This window comes from Pygoscelis adeliae, unplaced genomic scaffold (assembly GCF_000699105.1).
Source record: "Pygoscelis adeliae isolate BGI_AS28 unplaced genomic scaffold, ASM69910v1 Scaffold203, whole genome shotgun sequence".
NCBI classification, from domain to species: domain Eukaryota; kingdom Metazoa; phylum Chordata; class Aves; order Sphenisciformes; family Spheniscidae; genus Pygoscelis; species Pygoscelis adeliae.
This window is the reverse complement of record NW_008824407.1, coordinates 313,518-335,323: the sequence shown is the minus strand read 5'-3', so window position 1 is coordinate 335,323 and position 21,806 is coordinate 313,518. Positions and strand designations below refer to the sequence as shown.

Sequence of the window (21,806 nt, the reverse complement as noted above, 5' to 3'; positions counted from 1 at the left end):
GATTCCTATGGCAGATTCACCGAGTAACACCAAGCTACAGCAACAGACTCTCATTAGTGGGGACCACTTAGTTAAGGCTTCAAGAGACTGTGGAGGTTACCTCCCCGATGCTGAAGTCTTGCAGTCATTGCTTGCTCCAAGCATCACAACTAAAAGCTTCTGGGAATTTACGACCAAAGCCTTCACAGACATGACAACAATGAAGAAAAAAAAACCACAAAATTTTCTACGCATCTTATCCTCTCTAGGAGTTGCATCGCTGAGCACCACGAAGTTTTCAGATACCGTCTTTTTAAAGTTGTGGGAAGGACAGAAAAAGGAAGGAACAAAGAGGAAAGTGGGTGCAAGACAACTGGAGTTCCTGTGCACCCCAACCACCGACCCGAGTAGTGGGCAAACCTTGGTCCAGAAGCAGCTCTGCTGCAGAAATTACCGCAGGACGTGAAGCGGAGGAGATAGCAAACATGCAACTACTGCCCATGAGGGAGAGGGAAAGAAATTCATATACACACAGGGGAAAAATTCATATGCACATACAGAATTCAAGTAAACACAGTTGATAATTTCCACTAGTTCTTCATAAAGCCACCAAAAGGCTTAATCAAATCACTTCTCCTTTAATTTATCATAGAAGAGTGCCTTGTCCTAGCACACAAATTCACTTGCTCAAGCACAGGAAAACATGGGTAAAATAAGCAACTCAATTTGCAGAGCGGCTAATCTGATTAGGGCTTACCTGTACCCAGCCTGAAGAGGCATTTGGTTTCATGAGTTTAACATAACCAAAGCATGCCTGGTAACAGCAAGCAAAGGGGGGGGAAAAAAGGCAGATCTGTGCCATGACAACTAGGATGGGTTACGAAAGCTTTCTCTCTACAGAGGATAATATTTTGAAAATAAATACTACCTCAACAGCCAGCACACAGGAGAATTAGCTGCAAAAGTAACTAGAACTCCTTATATTAAAGACCTGGACATTAATACAAAAAGAGAGCTAACGCAGGAGTGAGAGGAGGGGCACTAGGGCACATTTGACAAGTCAAAGGTTCACACAAAAGAGTGAACAAGTACAGAACCACTGTAACTGGAGACAGATGTAATTTCAGTCTGTTACTAAGAATTCAAAGAACGGCTCATGTTCATAAAAAAGCAGCTGGAAAAAAAAACAGCAAAGTTACACACTTCATAAGCCAGTTTAAGATCTAATACACAAGACAATGTCAATCAAAGCCTTCAGGTAAGATTTTTCTACAAGTATCACTTATTAAAAATAGGTTTAAATAACTAAGAGTTAAGTTGTTTTGGGCTTCTTGCCCATTTCCAGAGGCAGGGAGAGGGGGATGGTAGGGGGGAGTGAGCGAGGGCTGAATATGGAAAGCTGTCTTTAGGCACAGTATGAATCATCACGCTGAAGAATGTTCTTTAAGTGGCTGGCTACTACTCAAACAGATTTATTTTATTTAAAACGGTAAGGCTTTGACCAGTATGTGGAGAACGAACCTTGGAGAAGTCATTAGATGACACTCAGGTGCGTATATTACAACGAAAAATGCTTGAAAATAAATGTGTATCAATTTAATCTGCCTTGATATAGGAAAAGTGGTTAATGCCTTGAAAGATTTCCTAATGTGGTTGTTTCCTCGAATTATTTTCTGCTGTCTCAGTATAAACAGCATCTTCCCTTTGACTTTCAGAAATTTCTGCAAATGGCAGGAGAGCTACCTACAACATAGAAGGAGCAGAGAGAGAATAATTTTCTTGTTTTAGTCCGAGACAGTAAAAAGCCAATACCACAAAATGTTGCATACATGGAGCAAGAGCCCTGCAAGTGTTCTGCATTCAAAATGCAGATCCACAGAAGGCTAATTGTCTCTTTTTTTTTTTTGAAATAGCCAGCACTGGAATAGCAGAAGTCACATGGAGAAGGGCTCCAATTCACACAAAAATAGGCAGATTTAGCTGCTGCAACTTTTATTCATGATACTGTCCCAGCCTAGGAATAGTAATGGCTGCTAAACAGAAATATTCTCCCCTTGGCCACTGGGATGCGAGCCTCCAGCAGAGAAAAAAAGCCACTAGGAACATGGAGAGCCATTACCTCTTCACATCAAACCACCCAGATCAGGAACTGGGACCACAGGACTTAAATTTTGTCAGAAGCTGCCAAAGCCGTGCCGAGCCAAGCTCACTGAGCACCAAAGCACCTTCAAAGCCGCCTGCCTCTTGCTCAGCTCTCACCTCTGGATCCGACCCCTGCCCTGCTCCGTGTGCGGACACAGAGGGGTACTCCGTTTTCCTCTGTGCTGACACCCACAGCACCCAGGGCAGGAGAGGACCTGAAGTAATGGCAGTGGGCAGAGAGACTGCAGGTGAACAAGCAGCATCGTGCCCCAGCTGCAGAGCTGTTGCGCCACACCTTCTTAAGAGGGTGCAGGAAAAGTACACAAGGCATGCACAGGCCACCAGCGGCTGGCGCACCCGCCCCCCCCCCCGCCCCCCCCCCCCCCGCCTCTGAACACGTTAACGTCCTTCTCAGGCACTTTTAAGGCCAGCCACTGTGGGTGACAGCAGCAGCACACAGTGCTTTTGCCACCTAGAATGCAGAAGGAAGTAAAAAAAAAAAGCCAGGGTGCAAAGCACTGCATTTATTTATGATTTGATATTTCTTCTGCAACGCAATGTACCTTTACTCGGCATAACATAGCGAGAACCAACTTCCACAGGCACATACAGCCCCTCCGCGTGAAGCCGCTCATCCCCCAGCGCCTGCAAGCACAGAGTGCATGGAGGAGAAGGAGCAGCAACGTTTGCAACATCCAGAGGCCCAGGAACGAACCGGGACTGCGTGCTGCTGCGTTAAAAGGAGGTGTCCCCTCCAAAGTTAAATGGGCAGAAGAAACACGTTAACTACTAGACAGCTTCTGATGCAGACGGAAGACAAGGACAGGGCAGAACCGGCTGTCACTACGCCCAAGCTTTGCAATGACGACAGAGAAAAATCAGAAAGCAGCCGTGCAGAGCCTGGCAAGGAACCGTTTGTAACCTCCGGCCAGCAGTCAGCTGCATCCAGAGGGCACTAACCATCGCAGGGACAGGCTCACGGCAGCTTCCCGGTCACAAGCTATCGGGGCAAGGCCAGAAGCTCAGAAGACTTAATACCTAACTTAATAATAGAAAGATTAAATATCTAACTCGATAACAGAAAACCACAGATAAGATACACGGAAGTGAGACATTCGTGAACTGATGTTTAAGCTAATCTGGAAAGTAGGAATTTCTTGCCGGGTTCCTACAAGTGATTTAATTGCGAAGTCATCTAAAACTGCAGTGCCTTTTACTGCCCTCCGCTGCCTCTGTCCACCTAATGGGCGGAAATACAGGGCTAGGTGGATGGCTGCCGACCCACAACTCAAACTTACACCCACTTAAATATGGGCACGCAAACGTCCCTCTCGATCTTTTTCCGCCAAGAAACCATTTTTTGGTGATTTCTACCTACTGCATCTACATAAAAACCCTTTGCTTCTTACTCAAGAGTGGACTGGATTCGATAATGCAATGTAATGTCACCAGCCCTGAAACAGCAAAAGCTCAATATTGGTCATTAAGCAGGAGCAGCCAGGGAACTAACGAAATACAGATTGCGCCTGTAAAGCTGTATGAGCTACCCTGCTGCAAAGGCTTCTAAACGGAGACAGCCAATTTTAACCCAACTAAGCTTATAGAGACCCCCATGAATGCAAACAGGGTAACAGCTCCGAACATTTAATCAAGCATCATAAAAGAAGGAAGTGAGCTCCAACTGCACATGGGCTGGGACAAAAAGTACTTCTGAGATAAAGTATTTTTTACCTAGACTTGGAGAACAAGTGACAGCAGAGTATTTCCAAAGCTTTACCTGTAGTATCAGAGAGGAAAGACTTTGTGGCAAACGTTCCCAAGATGATTGAAGTTCTCTCATTTTCTGTTTGCTGGCCAAGACAAGTTCAATCTACAGACGGCTGCTCACTCCGGACAATGCATCAAATCACTTTCCTCTACCTAGCATCAATTTTTCTGCTCCCAACAGAAAATACAGTTAGACTTCCCTCCGATTCACATTGCCTTCCATTAATATTTTAAAGTCCTCCCTTATACAAATAAAATCCCTGCAACATTTCTTACAACATCATTATGTGTTACTATGGAAACTGCTAAAATGTGACAAATACAAAAGCCTAAAGCTCTGCTGCATGAGGAGTACCCTGATCCTCCTTATTTCCCCCTTTTGGTAATTTGATGACCAAATGTTTTGAGCCTAACAAAAAAAAAAAAGGCACCATTATAGTGTGTGTGTGGGGGTGTTGGGGGTTTTTTTTTGCATTGCTTTAATAAGTTACTGAATATTTTATTAAGCAAGCAGCCAAACGAAGTCACATTTCACAAATCCACCCCGTCGGGAGGCACTTTTTAAGAAGTGAAACAACACTCAAAACTGACAAACTCAGTGCTGTACGGTGCTGCAAGGAGACACCTGAAACTGCAGCGAGATCTGTGTCAAAAACTACCCCTTTCTCCCACTCCCCCGACTGTTCCACTACATAAAGTGAGAGACAACTCAAATTATGTATTTTACCCAGTAAGGATGCACGTATTTGACAGATAAAGGGAGCCATAACTCTTTAAAATGGGCTAAATATCTCTGAGAATTAAACACTTCTGGAAAGAGCATGCTTACGCTCATTCATAAGACAGCACAAATTAATCTGCTTCAGAAGCAGAAGCGTCACGAGATGTGCCAGCCGAACTCTGCCACCACTATCACAGGGAACATCTCGTTTTGCAGTTAAGACATCATGGTTGCACATGAGCACCAGGGAGAAAACAGCCATCTGCCAAGTTGTTCACCTTCACTAACCTGACGGCTTACAACTAACAGAAGAGCTTTAAATACATCGCCGTGATGACCTCCCTGCTTGGGTACAACCACCAGCCACGGACAACTGCTGGAACAAGCGTGTTTTGCCACAAAGTCGGAGGCTGGTTTTGGGGAGGTGCAGACAACAAGAGAGCTGCCTTCAACACGACCAATTAGCAGCAAATTTTGAGACACCCCATCGTAACAAAACCGGTGAATTTAAGCTCCCAACAGCACAAGTCTCTGACGGTCCCCTTTTAAATATTCTCTTTCACCAAAGTATCATCCCCCTCACTGCTGATGTGATGCAATTTAATGAAAAAGCATGTTCTACACAGAAACCCCAGGCACCATTAACCAAATCCTTAACTCGGCGCGCCCGTGCCAGGTACCCTTCCCATAAATAGCTTGTTCAGTGCTGAGGTCAAAGCTGGAGCAGGCATTCCAGAAAGTAACCGAGAGAGGGGGGGGGGGGGGGGGTGGGGGAAGAGCTGGATGTTACTTAAGCAAACCATTTCATTACATCAACAACCAGCACATCAGCAAGTCTTTCAAATACAGAGAGCAACCACCAGAGGATGTCAGACAGAACTCCGAGTGCAGTGGAGAATCGAACCATCCCCCAGTTCCCATCGGGCTCCAGAGACACGAAGGGCAACTGCAACGGACTCAACTGCAATTCAAGTTTCTCTTTCCACTCCCCAGCTGAATTATTAGTCAATACACAGGCCTTCACCTATTTGTATTTTTAAGTCCTTCCTTTCATTCAGAAATCCAGCAAGTAAAACCTAAATCAATTTTTTTAAGTTCTCTTCTACCTAAAGCGTTTTATCCGAGGATGGCCCAGCAAAGCCACCCAGCCCTCCAAGCCTTTGAAACGAGACACTTGCAAAACGCACCATATCCAGGGTGTGCCCAAAACACGCTCCGTGGAAAAATCTGTTGGGGTAGTGCCAGTTCAGCAAGGAAAACATTTTCCCCCAGCTGGAAGCCTAGCGTAGCGCTGCTGCCGAGCTAGTGCAACCAGAACGTAACTGCTGGAGGAGAGAACAAAGCCGGGGGGGGGAGCCCATGTTACTGCATAATGAAAACCAAAATCTTTCAGGAAGAAAAGCACATCCGTAAAGTACACCTTTGCAATCTCTTTAAGGAAGCCCATGTTTGCTATTGCTCCAGTTTTAATCTTAGCCATACAGTCACTTTTCATCTTGTGTCAGTATTAGCAAGAATAAAAACGCAGCTCTGAACTGCAGCTGCTTACGGATGCCGGTGTAAGGCAATACAAAAGTCTTTTTCCCATCCCCCACATCAGTATATTAGACTTCAATATTAGAGATCAGCTCTAAATGGGGCCCCTTTCCCTTGCTCAAACACTAATTTCAGTGTCACATGAGATTGTAGGAAAGCAGACGAGTTACCACACCAGGTCTTTAATGCCAGTTCACATTCACAAACTTCACAAACATTTTCTTCTGCTGCTTCAGATGCTCTGACAGGCTTTTTCCAATGAAAAGTAAGGTAAATATTTACGCAACCCTATCCAAAGTGTCACCCACAAGTCCTAAAAAATCTAAACTAGAGCCCGTTCTTACTCGCTGCCCCGCTGAGTAAGGGCTATAGAGACAAAGTGTAGTTTATTAGTAGTGCCAGACACCAAATCATTTCCAGTCCTCCGCGTTATCTTTCATACACCAGCCCAGCGCATCCCCACAGCCCAAGAAACAAGCAGATAAGATCTGACTCCGAACAGAACAACCCAAAACCTTGCAAGAGCACTAAAGGCATCTGCAAGAAAGATGCTTCGTCTGCATTCAGCCCCCCACACATACCAAATTCAAACGCTCCTGCGCCACAGCACCTGACTCCACCGCTATTCTTCACGCACGCGGAGCGCTGGTTCCCTTCTGCTCCCCCCAAAACAACTGTGACTTCAGCCCAGAAAGGTAATTTAAACCAATGCATCAAACTCCCTCTAGGATGAAAGCCAACAACACCGCCTTAACAGAGTCCTGTGGATGGCAACGTGAGTACCTACACTGAAAACACCTAACTCCCCCTCCGTGCTCCAATAAGGTCTGCATTAGGATCAAGGCTTGAATAAAAGTCAGAAACAACTTACTAGACATCCATTGTATCTATAAAAAGTGTACTACGACCAACATTTCTTGGAGAAATAACTGACTCGTTTTTCTTAAGATCCTTCTCTCATTTGCCCTCTTTTCTTAAAAGCAAGAGGGACTTGCAGAGTGTCCTACTTACTCTGGATACCTGATTAAGCATTTTTGAACAATGAACAGCTCTCTGCTCTTCTGCTTTCAAATGCAAAGCAAGAACACGTTCAGGATTTGCTCTCTTTCTCTCTTCCCAAATAAAAGACGCTTGAGGGACGTCTCTTTTGACCAACATATTGCTGCTGAGCAGCATGTGGAGTACAAGCAATTCAGGTATGACATATACAAGTTTTCATGAATAGCTGAAAACTAGAAGGTCAGGCACCGTGCTGTAGTTAGTACCTACAATCACAGCTAGAAGTCAAAAACAAGAAAAACACCACAAAAAGCCAAGCGGGTAACTGAAAAAGTCATAAAGAGTAGAGACAAACTTTTAAAAATCAGAGTTAGTGAAACGTGTTTGTGACCAGTAGGAAAAGCTTCCTTAGCCCCCACAGCGTGGGATTTGCCACCTGAAGTCACAGATTTGAGAAACACTATTTAATAGCCCTTGAGATACAGGCTTCCTTATCCTGCTCTCGCTTGAAAAATATAATCAACGGAGAAAAAATCAGAATTTCTAAATCCCATTTCTCAGCCAACTGATGCACCAACTGCAACTACCCCTCAACCAACCACTGACGCAAATGCCACACACATCCCTCTCCAACACAGGACTTTGAAATTAGTGCTGACAAAAGCACGTATTAGTGAGAAATCCTCATTACTACTCCAAGTCCGGCAATTCTGAAATCCAGGCAGCACGATGCGACACAGCACTGGGAGGAGTCAATGCACAGCTCCAAGGCTGTGAAATGATTCACTGCAACACCGAAGTGCAGAAGGTGCTCGGATTTCCCACCAGTAAATGGGGATAATTAAAGTGTGCTTAAGCATCATGGCCATAGGCATCGTAACAACCACAACTGAACACGCTGCAGGTACTGTCTGACCCTCGTAAAAGGTGGTGTGAGAAGTTAGTCACTAGAAAGTTCACTCTCAGCAGCTTGATGTAACTGCCATCAGAACAGTGACTTTCCAGATAAGAAACCTGAACTAAAAGGTAAGTTCCAATTAACTAGTTGTTTTCACTATCTTTTCAGAATTTTTTTCCATGGAACATAGATTGAAGCTGGGGATTGCAGAGACTAAATCACATACCACTCACCAGCTAATGACTACGTTGCTGCTCAACACGGGTTAACTAATCAGACAAAAAGAACTGACAAATTCTGATGAAACTAGTCTACAGCCAAATGCAAGACAACCAAAGGAACCGACCAGTCTGAGAAAAGCACCTATTATGGAGATGCATGAGCCACATGAAGTAGTTCCCACTTATATACATATTAGTACAGGGCCACAGAAACACGAGGACTTTGATTACTTGCTAAACCATCGCTTGGCCACATAAGCCAGAGCCCAGCCAGCAGCCCTCCCTCCAGCACTGGGAGGAATTCGCATGCCCTGCTCCGAGCGACCTTTCACAAACAGCAGTTCCTGATCCTACCACGCTGACAACAGCATTTGGGCTCTTTCAAAGTAGCACAGGTTTCACAGTCGCAGACGGCTGCTGCCTACGGTCACACCCAGCCAAAGAACTTCAGTATGATTCTCTACAGAGGAGGCTCCAACCTGCCTTCGTCACCACCAAGCAGAGGCAAAGCTTCTCCAGCTCCTAACTCTGCCACCGCACACACTTTTGAAGCAACACTTAAGAGGATCTTAGCTGTGAAGCAGAGAGTTGTGTATTATTAATCTGAGAGCAAATGAAATGCAACATGGTGGTCCTCGATCCACGTAAACCTAAGTATACATCATGAACCAACCCTGTCTGCATGCACTGTCTTTCTCCGTCAGCTGCGTAAGAAGCAAGAGCGCCTTGTTAAACCAAGCCCATAGCTGGCAGGGCTTCCCAGCAAAGGTGTAACAAATACCTCCCTGCTTTGTTTATGCATTACATGATGGCCTGGTTATGCACCTGAATGACAGCACCTACCTGGGCAGCAGGTCTACGAGTGCTTTAAAAGGACCTACCAAGTTCTGATAGATCCCTAACGCTACTGGAAAGATGCAACTCCTCAGGGAGATGCCGCTTGGCTATAGATTGCCAAGATCAGGCGAGCCAGAACAGTACAAATGCTTCGAAGTCTGTCCTTGACCAGATACTGATTCTGGAATGCCACCATGCCAGAAAAACTCAAAGGTCAGCTCTTATCTAAGCATGATGTAAACATGCTTTGCTTCTTTTGCATGCTTCTACTTGAATCCCAGAGGCAGTCAGTGACATGGCCACTTACTGCAAGCAAGCTACAAGACACAGCGTTTGTAGCATAACTCTCATTAAAGATCTAGAAGAAAGGAAGCATTTTCCTGGGGGAAGGCAGGGCACCCAGGAACAACACATAGCCAAGGGATGCTGATTGAGGGATGAGGCAGAAGTTTCTACAGTCATTAAGATATTCCATCTCACTACCAAAATTAAAATTATCAGGGTAAAAGTCTTCCCTCTAATAAGTAAATTCAGCAAGCAGCAAAACCCAGCCATACTTGAGCAACCCTGCAAAAAGCCTTCGCTTTTCTGTGCTCACACAAACGTAAAACAATGGTTCTGTACAATAAGCTGGCCCAAGGCGGCTTCCCAGTGGAAAAAGTCAGCTCTTCCCCTTCCTGCCTCTTAGTGCTACTTTGAAAAGAATGATATTTAGAAGTACTCAGATGCATGTACCAGCTCTTAAGGTTGACTTCAGGAGTTTGGCTAACAAGCACAAATGTGCATTCAGCCTCAACTTCAGTAATGCCAGAGCTCGTGAGACCCAATGTCAAAGCACTCATGCCAACAGGACAGTCAATGCTGGGAAGACTAATTACTAAATACCCACAGGCATAAACTTTTAACTACGTTTGGTGGGCCTGGCCTAGATGCCACTGTGCATACACACCAGCTTCTGAACCTACAGACGATAGAAGGATCGTTCTTTTTATTAGTTTTAAAATCCTTGGCTTTTTAAGGGTACTCAGGAGGTTGGAGAATGTAAAGGCATGACTAACACAAAGGGCAGAAAAGTCAGCAAAGAATTTCACGCATCACGTCTCTGAATACCGCACTTCCTCTTGGGATTAAGATGAGTGGCAAAGCAATTTCACTTTGCTAGACAACACGTGAATCTATGAAACCCACAATATGGGAAATTTAGTATTACTTTGGACAGAATTTTGATCAAATGTCTCCTCTAATAACAACTACAATACTTACAGATGCAATTTTACTACTAATCCCAACAGTAAGTTTGTGGACATTATAAAACAGGAATAAAGTTATTAAACTCTCTTCTCTAACAGCACAAGAACACCTTTATGTCCAGCCATTTTTCAAGCTCAGCTACTAGCTTTACACTGGGAGAAAGCCGAACTCATGCCACGTTTAAGACTTCACATACAGAAATTCATCCTATGCTAACATCTCAAAACATGACGTCACATTTAGCTGGAATTTAATATTCAAGAGCTACAACATCTGTTTATCACCACTCATCCATATGAGCATGTTTTTGGAGGATGTTGAAGTTACCAAGTACGCACACTGTTCACGTCCACCTACCTAGTTCAGTTAAATTTGTGTCACGCGGTACTCGACCAGCCATTAACATTACTTTGGACAACAGGTATCAAAATACGTTCAGTTATTTCTCCACAGAGGTCTGAACAAACCCAGAATAGCGCAGGTATGCAAAGTCCTGGTGACTATTTCCAGCCTGGATCGGAAGGCCGTCCGCATTCCAAACAGGACCCCTGTGACTGCTGCAGGGAGCTTTTTGTCGACTGTAGCTATACTTCACAGACTGAGGTTTAAGTTCAATAGGTCCATCAGGGTGGAAGAGATCATCTACTGATGCAAGCAAGATTTTACACAGACTAGGCACAGAATATGGCCTTTTAAGAGATCTGCTCAAAATACTGTGATATGCACTCCTAGGGAAAATGCCTGTCTTAGGAAGAAAAATTTCCCTTCTTCCTTGACCTGTCTCAAGACCTTTTCCCTTGATGAGGATCTTCCTCCTCCCCGCACAAACTGACACCTAACACTTACGCGAACAGCATCAGTTAACAACATAATTATGAAGCTGTTGCCATCATTAATTGCAACTCACAGACAAGAAGAAAATTCCCAACAATTATTTCCCAGAGATGCAAGAGACCATGCTCACTTCACACTTCCACTGGCACTTGGACGAAATCCTTTCAGAGGTTTTTTTTTTCCCCAGACATTTCATTTAACAAAAAAAAATTTAAAATTCCCCAGTCACAAGTATGCTGTCAGCTACAAAGATTCAGACTGGCCTTATTTTACATAACTTGTTTACAACAAAGATTCCCATTGTAAAAAGACAAACACTTCATTCCAGGGGCCAGGTCCAACACATCATGGAGAGAACCGTTCACAGTATTTCAGGTTTGTATCTGCAGCATGCCTGCACCGCTCCAGCCAGCCAGCATTTCCAGGACTTGCTGCTCCACAAGCACACCAACGACTACCGTACGCATGAAGAATTTTATCTTCAACGTTGCATGTGCTGCCTGAACTATGAAGTGTGCTGCAAATCACACCACACTAGTTTTAACAACTACTTCTTTGATCTAAGCCCATCAAAAGAGAAAAGTGTTCCTACAAAGTCCAGATTTTCCATCTGCCACCTTTCACCTCGCTCTCCCCCCATCAGAGGCAAGCAAAGCATGACTGCTACTTACAGCGGTACATGGGGTTGTTCTGGGTCTGCTTTGGTCAGTTCCTCTTCTTCAACATCAGACTCTCCTCCCGAGCTGCTGTCAGTGACATCCGAGTCAAATGCTTGTTCGCTGGATCTCAAGTTGGCCATACCACTGGCCGTGAATCTCTCCAGTTCTTCTGATATTGAATCACTCTTCAAGAAGCTGCTTAGGCCTTCTGAAGTAACTGTCTCACTCGCAGCTTTCCTCAAGGCTGCTTCTGCTTTCCTGGTCAACATCAGCTGGCTCCGATGCCTCAGGGGGTCCAAAGTTGGAAGCTTGCTCAGAGTTTTCTCCAAGAAGCCACCCAACTGCTGCTGGATGTGTCTCTCCACCTGCTTTGCCTGCACCACCTGCAAGCGTTTCTGCAGCCTGCGGGCACGGTTCTCAATGTCTGCCTGCCGTCGCAGCAATGCCCTCGTCCTCATCTCGGAGTCGAGAGCACTGTAGTGACCGACCAACAGAGAAGGTTTCTGCTCCTCCAACTTACTGCTCCCAAAGTCAGAGTGACTAGCAACACCAGGCAACCTAGTCTCTCCGCTGCCACCCTCGAGCACCCGCTGTTGCTCCGTGGAATTAAGGGAAGATTTGTTTGCAGTGCTATTATTGCTAAATGGAGTTGTGTGCTCTGCATCAAGGCTTCTATGTGGAAGAGTGCAATTGGTCAACCCGGTCTTCAAGTCCCCCAATTCCGAACCTCCTGCATTATAGTCAACACCCTGGAGGGCAGCAGAAGGAGGAGCGCACTTCCCACCATTCAGAGAACTAGCGTTTTCATGGTCTGAATTGGTACTTTTGGCCAATTTCTTGGCCAAGCCATTTACAGGCGCTTGCGGGAGAGGTGGCTGGCTGTTAGTACTCATTGTTTTTAGGTTCTCCAAAGTGAATTCCAACACTGGTTGCCTCCCCAACAGATCACTTGTTTTCAAGAAGGATTGAGATAAGAGAGAGTGAGATTTAAGGACTGTCTGCTTGTTGAAGACTCCTTGCAGCTTCAGAGGCTCTTTTGAAGAAACAGATGTTACATCCGAGCAGAGATAAGAGGCCACTAGCGGCTGCAGCTTGCCCAGCTCTTCCTTCGTAGGGTTGTTTCGGAAATCTAAACTGGGATCCTCCGGAGCAATGGCTTTCCTTTTGGTGCCGTTGGCAGCCAGGAGGATGTTGTTGGCGTTGCCGTTGCTCTCGGCACTGCCAGGCGACAAGGTGGAGGACGGGGGAGCCAGCTTGAATCGGATGTGGTGAGCTTCAGCTGCTGCGTCAGTGAGAGCGGGCGCCATCGCAGCCATTCAGCACAGAGAGACGGGAAGTCCAGCCTCTCCCGGTGCCGAGGCCAGCTCCACTGCCTCCCACTGCCTCTCCCGAGGGCAGCCTACAAGAAGGGAAGGGAAAAGAGCAAGTTAGGCATCGCACTTATAGAAAATAAAACAAACAAGACAGACAACAGCAGTGAGACTTATCGACCCAACGCTCTTGGTAAAGCCACACAAGCTCCATGTTCAGCACAGCATCCTCCCTCTGTGACCACCAGCCGTGTGCTCAGCGGAGCCATGTGGGCACCAGGCAGCTAAAAACAGGAGCAACATGCAAGCCGGTCCTCAGGATCTCCCAGAGCTAGTGCCTGCCTGTAACTACTATCCTCCTCATCTTTCAGTCCATCCACTGAGCACACCAGCATCCTTCCAGGCCTTCATGAAAGGTCTGGCCCTGGTTACACCCATTCCGCAATGCCACCAGCTCATCAACTTCATCTATAAAAATCCTTCAGCTACATCTATAAAAGAGTTTTCACTGCTTCTACTGCCAGCTCAGGTGTGTTAAAAATGACACAGTAGAACTATAACACGTAACAGAGACAGGGCTTGAGGGGAACAAACCTCCATATGCTTAAACTCCCAGTGGCTGAAGAAACCCCACCACCTCAAACCCACTGGCAACCCTGCCGCTTCCCTGGAAGCCTTGGATTTGAAGAAAGTCGTTTTCCTGGCGTATATGAAACCTACTTTCCCAGAAGTACGTTTCTGAATAAGCCAGGTGATTTCCAGTGTTAGCAATTCCCATTTCTCTTTCAAGAACATGGATAAAGATTAACCCACATGCACACCATGACAGAGCAGTTCTACGCTCTGACTGCAATAGCAAGCCATGGCTTAACTCAACTAGATCAAACAAGTTAAGAGAAATAACCAAAGACCTTTCATTCATGTATACTGCAACCTTTCCCCCTCCATCACTTCGCGTTTCTGGTCACTTACCTACTTTCTTTACCACTAAAAGTGTCAGTGTTTTGTCTTTTTTTTTTTTTAACTGCATTCACATAACCCACAGCACAGACTGTGCTAACAGTGCAACAGTTACCTTCCTTTTGCTGCAAAATTAATCTAGCACCTTCATAAGCTATTTCAATGTCAATTTAATAATAAGAAGTTGCCCTGATCTCTTGCCTGATATGCCAATCCTCTAATTTCACATAAATTTGCATAAGCTTGTTGTAGCTGTTCATTAACGCATCCCAATGACAAAATTAATATACCACTTTACAGGAAAAGTGACGACTATCTGAAGTTTGAATACGTTGAATGAGCAAAATTTAACAGCCAGTTTTGTTTCTAGCCTCATTCAGCTGCACCGCAGTTGCTCCCCAGCGTCACACCAGGTGCTTCCCCATAACAGGGACCCCACAGACAGACATGAGGGCTGAAAAACACTAAGTACTAAAACTGAAGTTTTGTGAGAAGGCAGAGATGAGTTAGAGAAACAAATCCACATTCCCATGAAGGGAAGGCCCACAGGACAAGCTCAAAGTTATTTGCTGAGTTTGGCTTCCAATGAGCGTGTACGTTGGCCAACCGGCAGGTCCCTCACCGGGTCTACGGTTCAGACCATCTGCAGTCTCACTAACTAACTCTCTCGCCAAACCCAGTTAGGTGACACAGAGGAAGAAGACAGGGAAGAATGGATACACTCACAGAGGGACTGATTAAAAAAAATAATAATTGAAGCTCTTCTTAACAGAAGGACAGAGACACTAGAGGTGGCTTCAGACTTCAGAAGTCCCCTGTTGACAGAACCTGGCATATTTTGTAATCAACTATACCTTGTCCTTACTGAAAAAAGGGTACCGCTTGCCTAAAAATTTACTGCGCACTCACTGAAAATGGCTTTTAGTCACCATCTGGGTCCATAAATAAAGATTGAACATGACTATTCAGGGAGGAAAGAAAAAAAGGGAACTTGCAGGGAACTTTCCACTTGTAGCTAAGACGCCCTTGGGAGAGGAGGGAGGAAGACTGCCAGAGTAAAGGACTTCCCCCACTCCAGCCTCCTACCAAGACCTTCACTACAGAGACATGTACACTTGGAATGACTGTTCCTAACGGGCGCTCTCAGTTCTGCAGAAACACGCTGGTCTCTCTTCCAAAGGAAGACTCTTGGATCAGTGCTCTTCACCACAATTATCACCACAGCATTGCAAGGTATCGAGAGCAGCTTAGGAAACACCCATACTGCAAAAGAGCAGGAAAACCTGCACTTGGTGCTGAATGCAATGATTCTTTATGGACCTACTTGCACTGCCCTGCAGCCATTTAGGAGTTTACCTAGGCTGAAGAGTATTTTAGAGTAAATTTGTAGGTCATCAACTTTAGTTAAATTAACAGAAGTAGAAAACAGAAGCGAAACTTTCATACTGCCTTTTCCTCCGGGTTAGCAAACTCACTTTAAAAAGAAAATCCTCCTACTAAGCTACTGCAACCCTCCTTGGCTTCACTTTTAGTTGGGTGGACAGCATTTAAAATACTTTGGAAGCCTGGAAAGCCTCCCTTAAGAATAAGGCTTTGTTCTAGTAGCTTAAAGAAGACCTCCAAAAGTTATTGAGCGTATTTTTTTTATTTAGGTCCTTATAGACTATCTGCATGCTAGACAGCACTGGTTTTTCTAACACTGAATTAGATCTCTACTCTTAAGAACAACCCCTGGAAAAAAACATTAAGGAACATTTGTAAGCATGTTCCCTCCCCTCTGTTTCTCAGTTTTGGTTGTTACTAAAGCCATATTACACTTATCAGTTAATTTCTTCTTAACAGGGAATTGGAGGGGAGAGGGTGGTAAGGCATCTCTCTGAGGTGACCATAGGAAGGAGGAATAAAGAAAAGGAAAGGTCATTCACATGCACACACTCTGAGGAACTTTCAGAGCGTTCTGAGAATTTTGACAGTAATTCCAAGAATTATCCTGAATCTTGTGTCTGCCTCTGGGACTCAAACCATGCTGGCAAGTTCCACCCAAACTGCTATCACTCATCAATATTAGTAGATTGATGTGAGCACCCACAGGTCCCTTTTTTTGGTGTTTCTCCACCAAGAGTCTACAACTTCCAGCACTTGAGTTGACATGCGTGTGACCAAGAGGCTTCTCCTCCCGCAGAAGTCCTGCTGGTAGACAACCGTCAGAGTAACTGGATTACCGCTCCAGTTCCACTGCCACAGCGTGTGTGCTGCAGTACAAGCTCCAGCCCTGCCTTCAACACCCGCGGCACGACACCTCATGCTAGACTTCACTTGGGAAGATCCAAAAGGAGTTTCTTCTAGAAGGCCAACACGGCGTTTACAACGCGTCTTAATATAATACTCAAAATCCACAAGCACGTTCTTGATTTTCACTTTAAAACTAGAGCACTGCCAGAGCAGTTAGCATTAATTAACAGAGGAAAGATGAAAGGCTCTAGTGAGCAGGTAAAAACAGGGTAATCGTAACTCGCCCATCTTCCCGAGGAGTGCATGCAAGGCCACCGAGGGAGGAAAGTCACCAGGCCTACTCAGGTGGCTTCACCCACAATTCCACATCAACTACACCCACCAACATTCAAACTCTTACCACTTTCTAAACACAGAGCAGAGGGAAGAGTGGGAATAAGGTTGAGGCAATGATGGGATGTTAGAAGAGGCATGAGGAATACGCCCAGTCACACTATACCCTGGAGCAGCTATCGGGTCATGACACCCCTGAAAACAATCCTTCAGCATGCTGACTTATTCAAGACCATCTGCTTTTAAAACCCAATTTTACAACCAGACTTTGAAAGGAGAACTGGGTTTCTAAGCACGTGATTTTGTGCAACACCTCAGAAAATAAGCCCAAAATGAACACGGAAAGTTTTTGCTCCCTGAAATCTTTGTGTCATGTTTCAGGGGGAGAAACCGGGCACCTGTGCTTGCCGTGAGGTTCACGAGAAGACCAGGGGAGCTCTGAGTCCTGGACACTGTAAGTATCAATAGCCTCTCCTTTGCCCACCCATCAACACTCATTCCGGTTTCTCTCCTGAAGGGCTCTCCATGCCCTCCCACCAGCAGGTCTCCTCACAGACACGAGTCCCCCCCCATGGCCACCCTTCTCATGCCGCCAAGCCCTGCACCCACCTGGCTGCATTACCTCTGCCTTCAGTCCCTCCCAGCGCCGCTTGGCGACACACACATCTACCTTGCGTATCTGTATTCCCTGAATTACAGTTTAAACCCCTGACATTATATCCAAATTCCTGCACCTACTGCCTAGTTTCATCACGTGCCAAACCACACTGGGACTGCTCTTTATAGTTGCTGCGAGGCCTCCTTACTTCCCCAGATCTCCTCCCACAAGGCACTCGCCCAAACCCACCTGGGTGCATTCCCCCTTTCCTACAACTTGCACGAGAAATGAAGACAGAAGAGGTTACGGGTGATCATGTGGACTTAAGTTCAACACACACGTAAAGGACAAATAACCTCTGCGTTAGACGCAAGCCTCCCCCCAGCTGACTACACGACCACCCGCAAACTCCTTCACCTCCAAAGCTCTGTCCTACCCAACACACAGGTTTTGCAGAGGATACGGACACGAAGGTGCTCTTGAATTAGAAGCAGTAAAGGCAAAGCTACCCTGAAGGAAGTGAATATTATACCAATTCCCGCTTCCCCTCTCCTCCCCCACTATGAATCAAGAGTGCAGGCAACTCTTGAATTTGTGTGGTTACAAATGTCTTTCAGAAAAAAAAAAACCAAAACCCTAAACAAACCCAAACTTGCTAGAATAAAATCCATATATGCTTCATTTGGCAACTGAAATACATCATCTATGCTTCTCATCTCAGCAGAGTAATTTAAAATGCAGGTACTCAACACACAAGCTAACACCCTGAGCCCTAGAAATATTTTCCACATCAAAAATGTACATCTACCAAAAGTTATACCTATTATGCATAACAGATCCTCTATATGCCTTTTGCTATCACCTTTCAACATTTTATAGTTGTAAGACAGATGTTTACCAATTTAGAAAGAGATTTACATGAGACGTAACTCTCAAAGCTTTAATTAAGGAAACGTGACAGGCAAGTACAGGACGATAAACTTATTGATAAGCCAGCTATCACGTGCAGTTTGGCAGACTGTATGCTTATAATAGCCTACATTTGGGAAACAGGCTTTTTTTTTTTAAATATTAATTAAAAAAAGGTTAAGAACATACATAAGAACCACAGATTTTTAAAATATATACACGAGTACCTTCCACATGTATTAACACTACAGACTCGCGCCTAATCTCTCTAGGAAAAATAAGAATTTTAATATTAAGAACATCCCAGAGAATGGTACTTATGCACTGGAACAAATAAGAAAGATATTACTGAGCTCCACTTTTATAGCCTTTGTTTCCAAGCAGAAGCCCTCAAGATTCAAATAAAAGCTGCTGTTTCCACTTGCTGGTCCGCACGAGTGGCAAGGTCTTTGGGCCAACTCTAAACAGCAACGCGAGGCCTCCTTCTTCAAGAACAATTTTCTCTTATGCCTGTGAATTCTCACTGGATATAAATAAACCAAATCAATTGCATAATCTGAGGTAGAGAAGGTTTTATCAATATGATGTCAGAAAAGAAAACAAAAGCCACAAAGCAAGATTAACTGTCATCTCCCCAGTCAAAAGTCTGGAAAGTTAAATAATTACAAGCAAGAATGCCTTCACCTGGAAAATTAAGTGGCTGGAGATAAAAATAGCCATTGCTGTTAAGTCATTCTTCAGAAGAAAGTTGTTGTTTGCAGTCAAATAAAAAGAAATGTGGTTTAAAAAACAATAATGGGACATGTGCACAAAGAAGCAGTCTGACAGAGACAAAAAAAAAAAGTTTTAATTGTGAAATCTGGGTCTCCCCCCATCCGGTATCAGAGAGATTTTGTTTTTCTTTCGCATAATCTGGGCAAGTTGCCCAGGAAATATGAAAACCTGAACTCGGGACTCAGGGAGCAAGTTAAACAAAAAACAGAATTGCCTTTTAATTTTAAAGACACGTTTTCATTCGCTAGGTGTAGTCATACCAACCTTCGCTCAAAAGCATATGATTGTTACCAAAACTGTTAAACTCCCCCGCCCCGTAAATGGCACCACCTTAATACTTCATATTTTAAAACAAGGCATAGACTGTCACCTCAGAAAGTCTTTTAGAGTGCCTGGCGTTAACCGGCCACATCCTCAAGAGGAAATAACAGAATAGAGAGGAGCAAAATTAAGTGTCTCCGATCACTAGATCCTTGCCCAATCTGGAAGACTCGTCTCCAGCCAAGTTTAAACACCTTATTTTGAATGGAGTTCGTAACACAGATCTCCAGGATGCGTATGCTCAGCTAACTGCAGATCTCAGCTTTTATTGCTCCTCGGATCTCACAGGAGAGAGAACAATCCACAAAGACTGCCCTGGCAGCAACTAAAAACAAGATGACATGAACTCCAGAACAGAGATACTCGTTTAATAGAAAGCGATGTTCAATCACACATCACAGGTTCCTTTTTATGGGCCATAATGACACCGTGAACTCAGTTTGCTGTTTCTCATTCAGCGTAAGACAACTTCATGGAAACCTTTCCCATCACATCTTCTGTCGCTGCAGACCTCAACAGGAAGTTACAAAGATTTCAGAGAGGACTCCTAACCTTTGGTAGAGCTGAAAATGAGAAATCTTTAAGGACCATCTTCTGCTAACGTCTCTGAGGCCCGAAGCAGCTCCCGATACAGAAGTATATATTTCAATCAAACTTTTTTTTAAAATAGTTCGTTGTTGTTTTTTTTTTTTTTAAACACTTGTCTTTCCACCAAATCTGCAACGAATAAGTTTGCAGCAAGAGATTAAGGAACAGATGAAGATGCGGCCTGTTCAGGCTGACAGCTACTCCCATTTCCTCTCTTCAGATGAGATTTTTCATATCATTAGATAAGCAGCACAGTTTCATCATTAAATTCAGGTACTGTGCAGTCAAAACTCTATCCTCCAGAATTAAGTCTTCGTGGCTATTAGCATATCCCATTTTGCTGTTTGTCTCATTCTCTAAACTGAGTTAAACTTTGGCAGGCATCTGCTAACAGCGGTTCATGGCAGGGGGAGATACACGCTTATTTTCTAACTTTCTTTGAAACCTGAACAGGACGTTATCCAAGCTGTCCTCTTCCAGAAACAGGGGTCTGAACTCAGGCCAAAGAGGACACGCACAGGGTTCAGTGGAATTATGCTTACTCAAGTCCTGCATCACCAGGACTCTTGCTGATTTGAGTATGACAACTCCTTGTCCAGCTGAGAAAAAGAGAAAGCCTTTATTCCAATTTAAACGATTTGTTACAGAAAACTGCATCCTTGAAGACGCAGCTAAGCTGCTATTTACAAGGCTGGGAAGGATTCTCAACCCAAGCGGCGTGCTCGAGCCTTTGCTGCCTTTCATTCCAGATAGACATTGTATTCCTGGAAGTTCTGAGCAGGGACACGGTATTTATAAACCGCTGCAACAGAACCAGTGCTCCTCAGATCACCTGCCATTCTGACTGCCCAAATGCTAAGAGGCTCTTCTTAATGAAACGATAAACACCTTGAACAGAGGCATGCATGCAGAACTTAAATATTATTTGGTCTAATCAGTATGTGATCCACCTGAGACACTTACACTGAATTAAATTCCCATTTAGGCATAAGTTGGCCCAACTGTTTCCCTCACAGTCCAGTAAAAAAAACAAACAAAACCATGCAAAATCAGGTGCTGTTAAATGGGGATGGGCAGAAGCGTCACTGACCTACTCTCAAAAAACAGTTCCAGAAAAATATAATTTTCCAGGAAAGGAAAATTAAATGGAAGGGGGGGGTGGGGGGAGGCCCACAAATCAAAACATGTACTGCTCGCCCCTGCTCCCCCTCCCCAGGCTCTACCCTTTCCCTGCCTCGGTAGGACCTAAGAATTCCTCAGGCCTTATCTTTACTTTGCTCTACGTTAAGTCTTATCCTCCCTGGAAAAGTCTTTTGAGGTTCCTAAGGATACGCACCACTCGCTGCCTGAGCAGAAAAAGGGTGGAGTGCTGAAACTCCAGAGACAGCCTTTGTTCGGAGTGTTCATTAGATAATGGCAGTTGCATTCACAAAAACACAGTTATAAACAGGGCAAAAGGAAGTGACTTTGGTCAAAGAACTGCTCGGTTTTCACCCCTGACTTGCGTGATGTCAGAATTTCACCAGTTCTCCAGTTACCGGATGATCTCTGAGAGCAAATGAGACTCAAATACAGCATTAAAAAAAATAAAAGGAAAAAGGCGGGGGGGGGGGGGGCGCGAAAGAAAAACAAACACCCAGCCACATCTGCCTGGTCATCTGCTGCTTTATCACCTCTGAAGAGGGAACACAAGTCATCCTCATTGCTAAATCATTACAAATCAGCTATAACAGTATCACAACCAAGTTCCACAATTAACTGCTCCTGCAGCGTATCAATCCATTAAGCCCTGCACAGCTGTGCTACCTTGGCAGTGTGGCTACAAAAAAAACCATACCCATCCCTCCCGCGCCAAAAAACATGCCGCCCATATCTCGTCTCCGACGGTGGCCGACAACGGACACCTCGGGAAGGAAAAACCAGCTGCCCGGGATCCT

General features: G+C 44.8%; 1 protein-coding gene across 1 annotated transcript in view; it reads right to left on the bottom strand.

The window, feature by feature from the left end:
* The window catches only part of KANSL1 (KAT8 regulatory NSL complex subunit 1), an 81,966-nt gene extending 68,737 nt beyond the window's left edge, over positions 1-13,229 (bottom strand). Inside the window, exon 1 of the mRNA XM_009320458.1 lies at positions 11,857-13,229. Within this exon, the coding sequence (XP_009318733.1) occupies positions 11,857-13,160 (1,304 nt within the window). The 5' untranslated portion in view covers positions 13,161-13,229. The remainder of the gene's footprint in view (positions 1-11,856) is intronic.
* Positions 13,230-21,806: the final 8,577 nt, after the last annotated feature.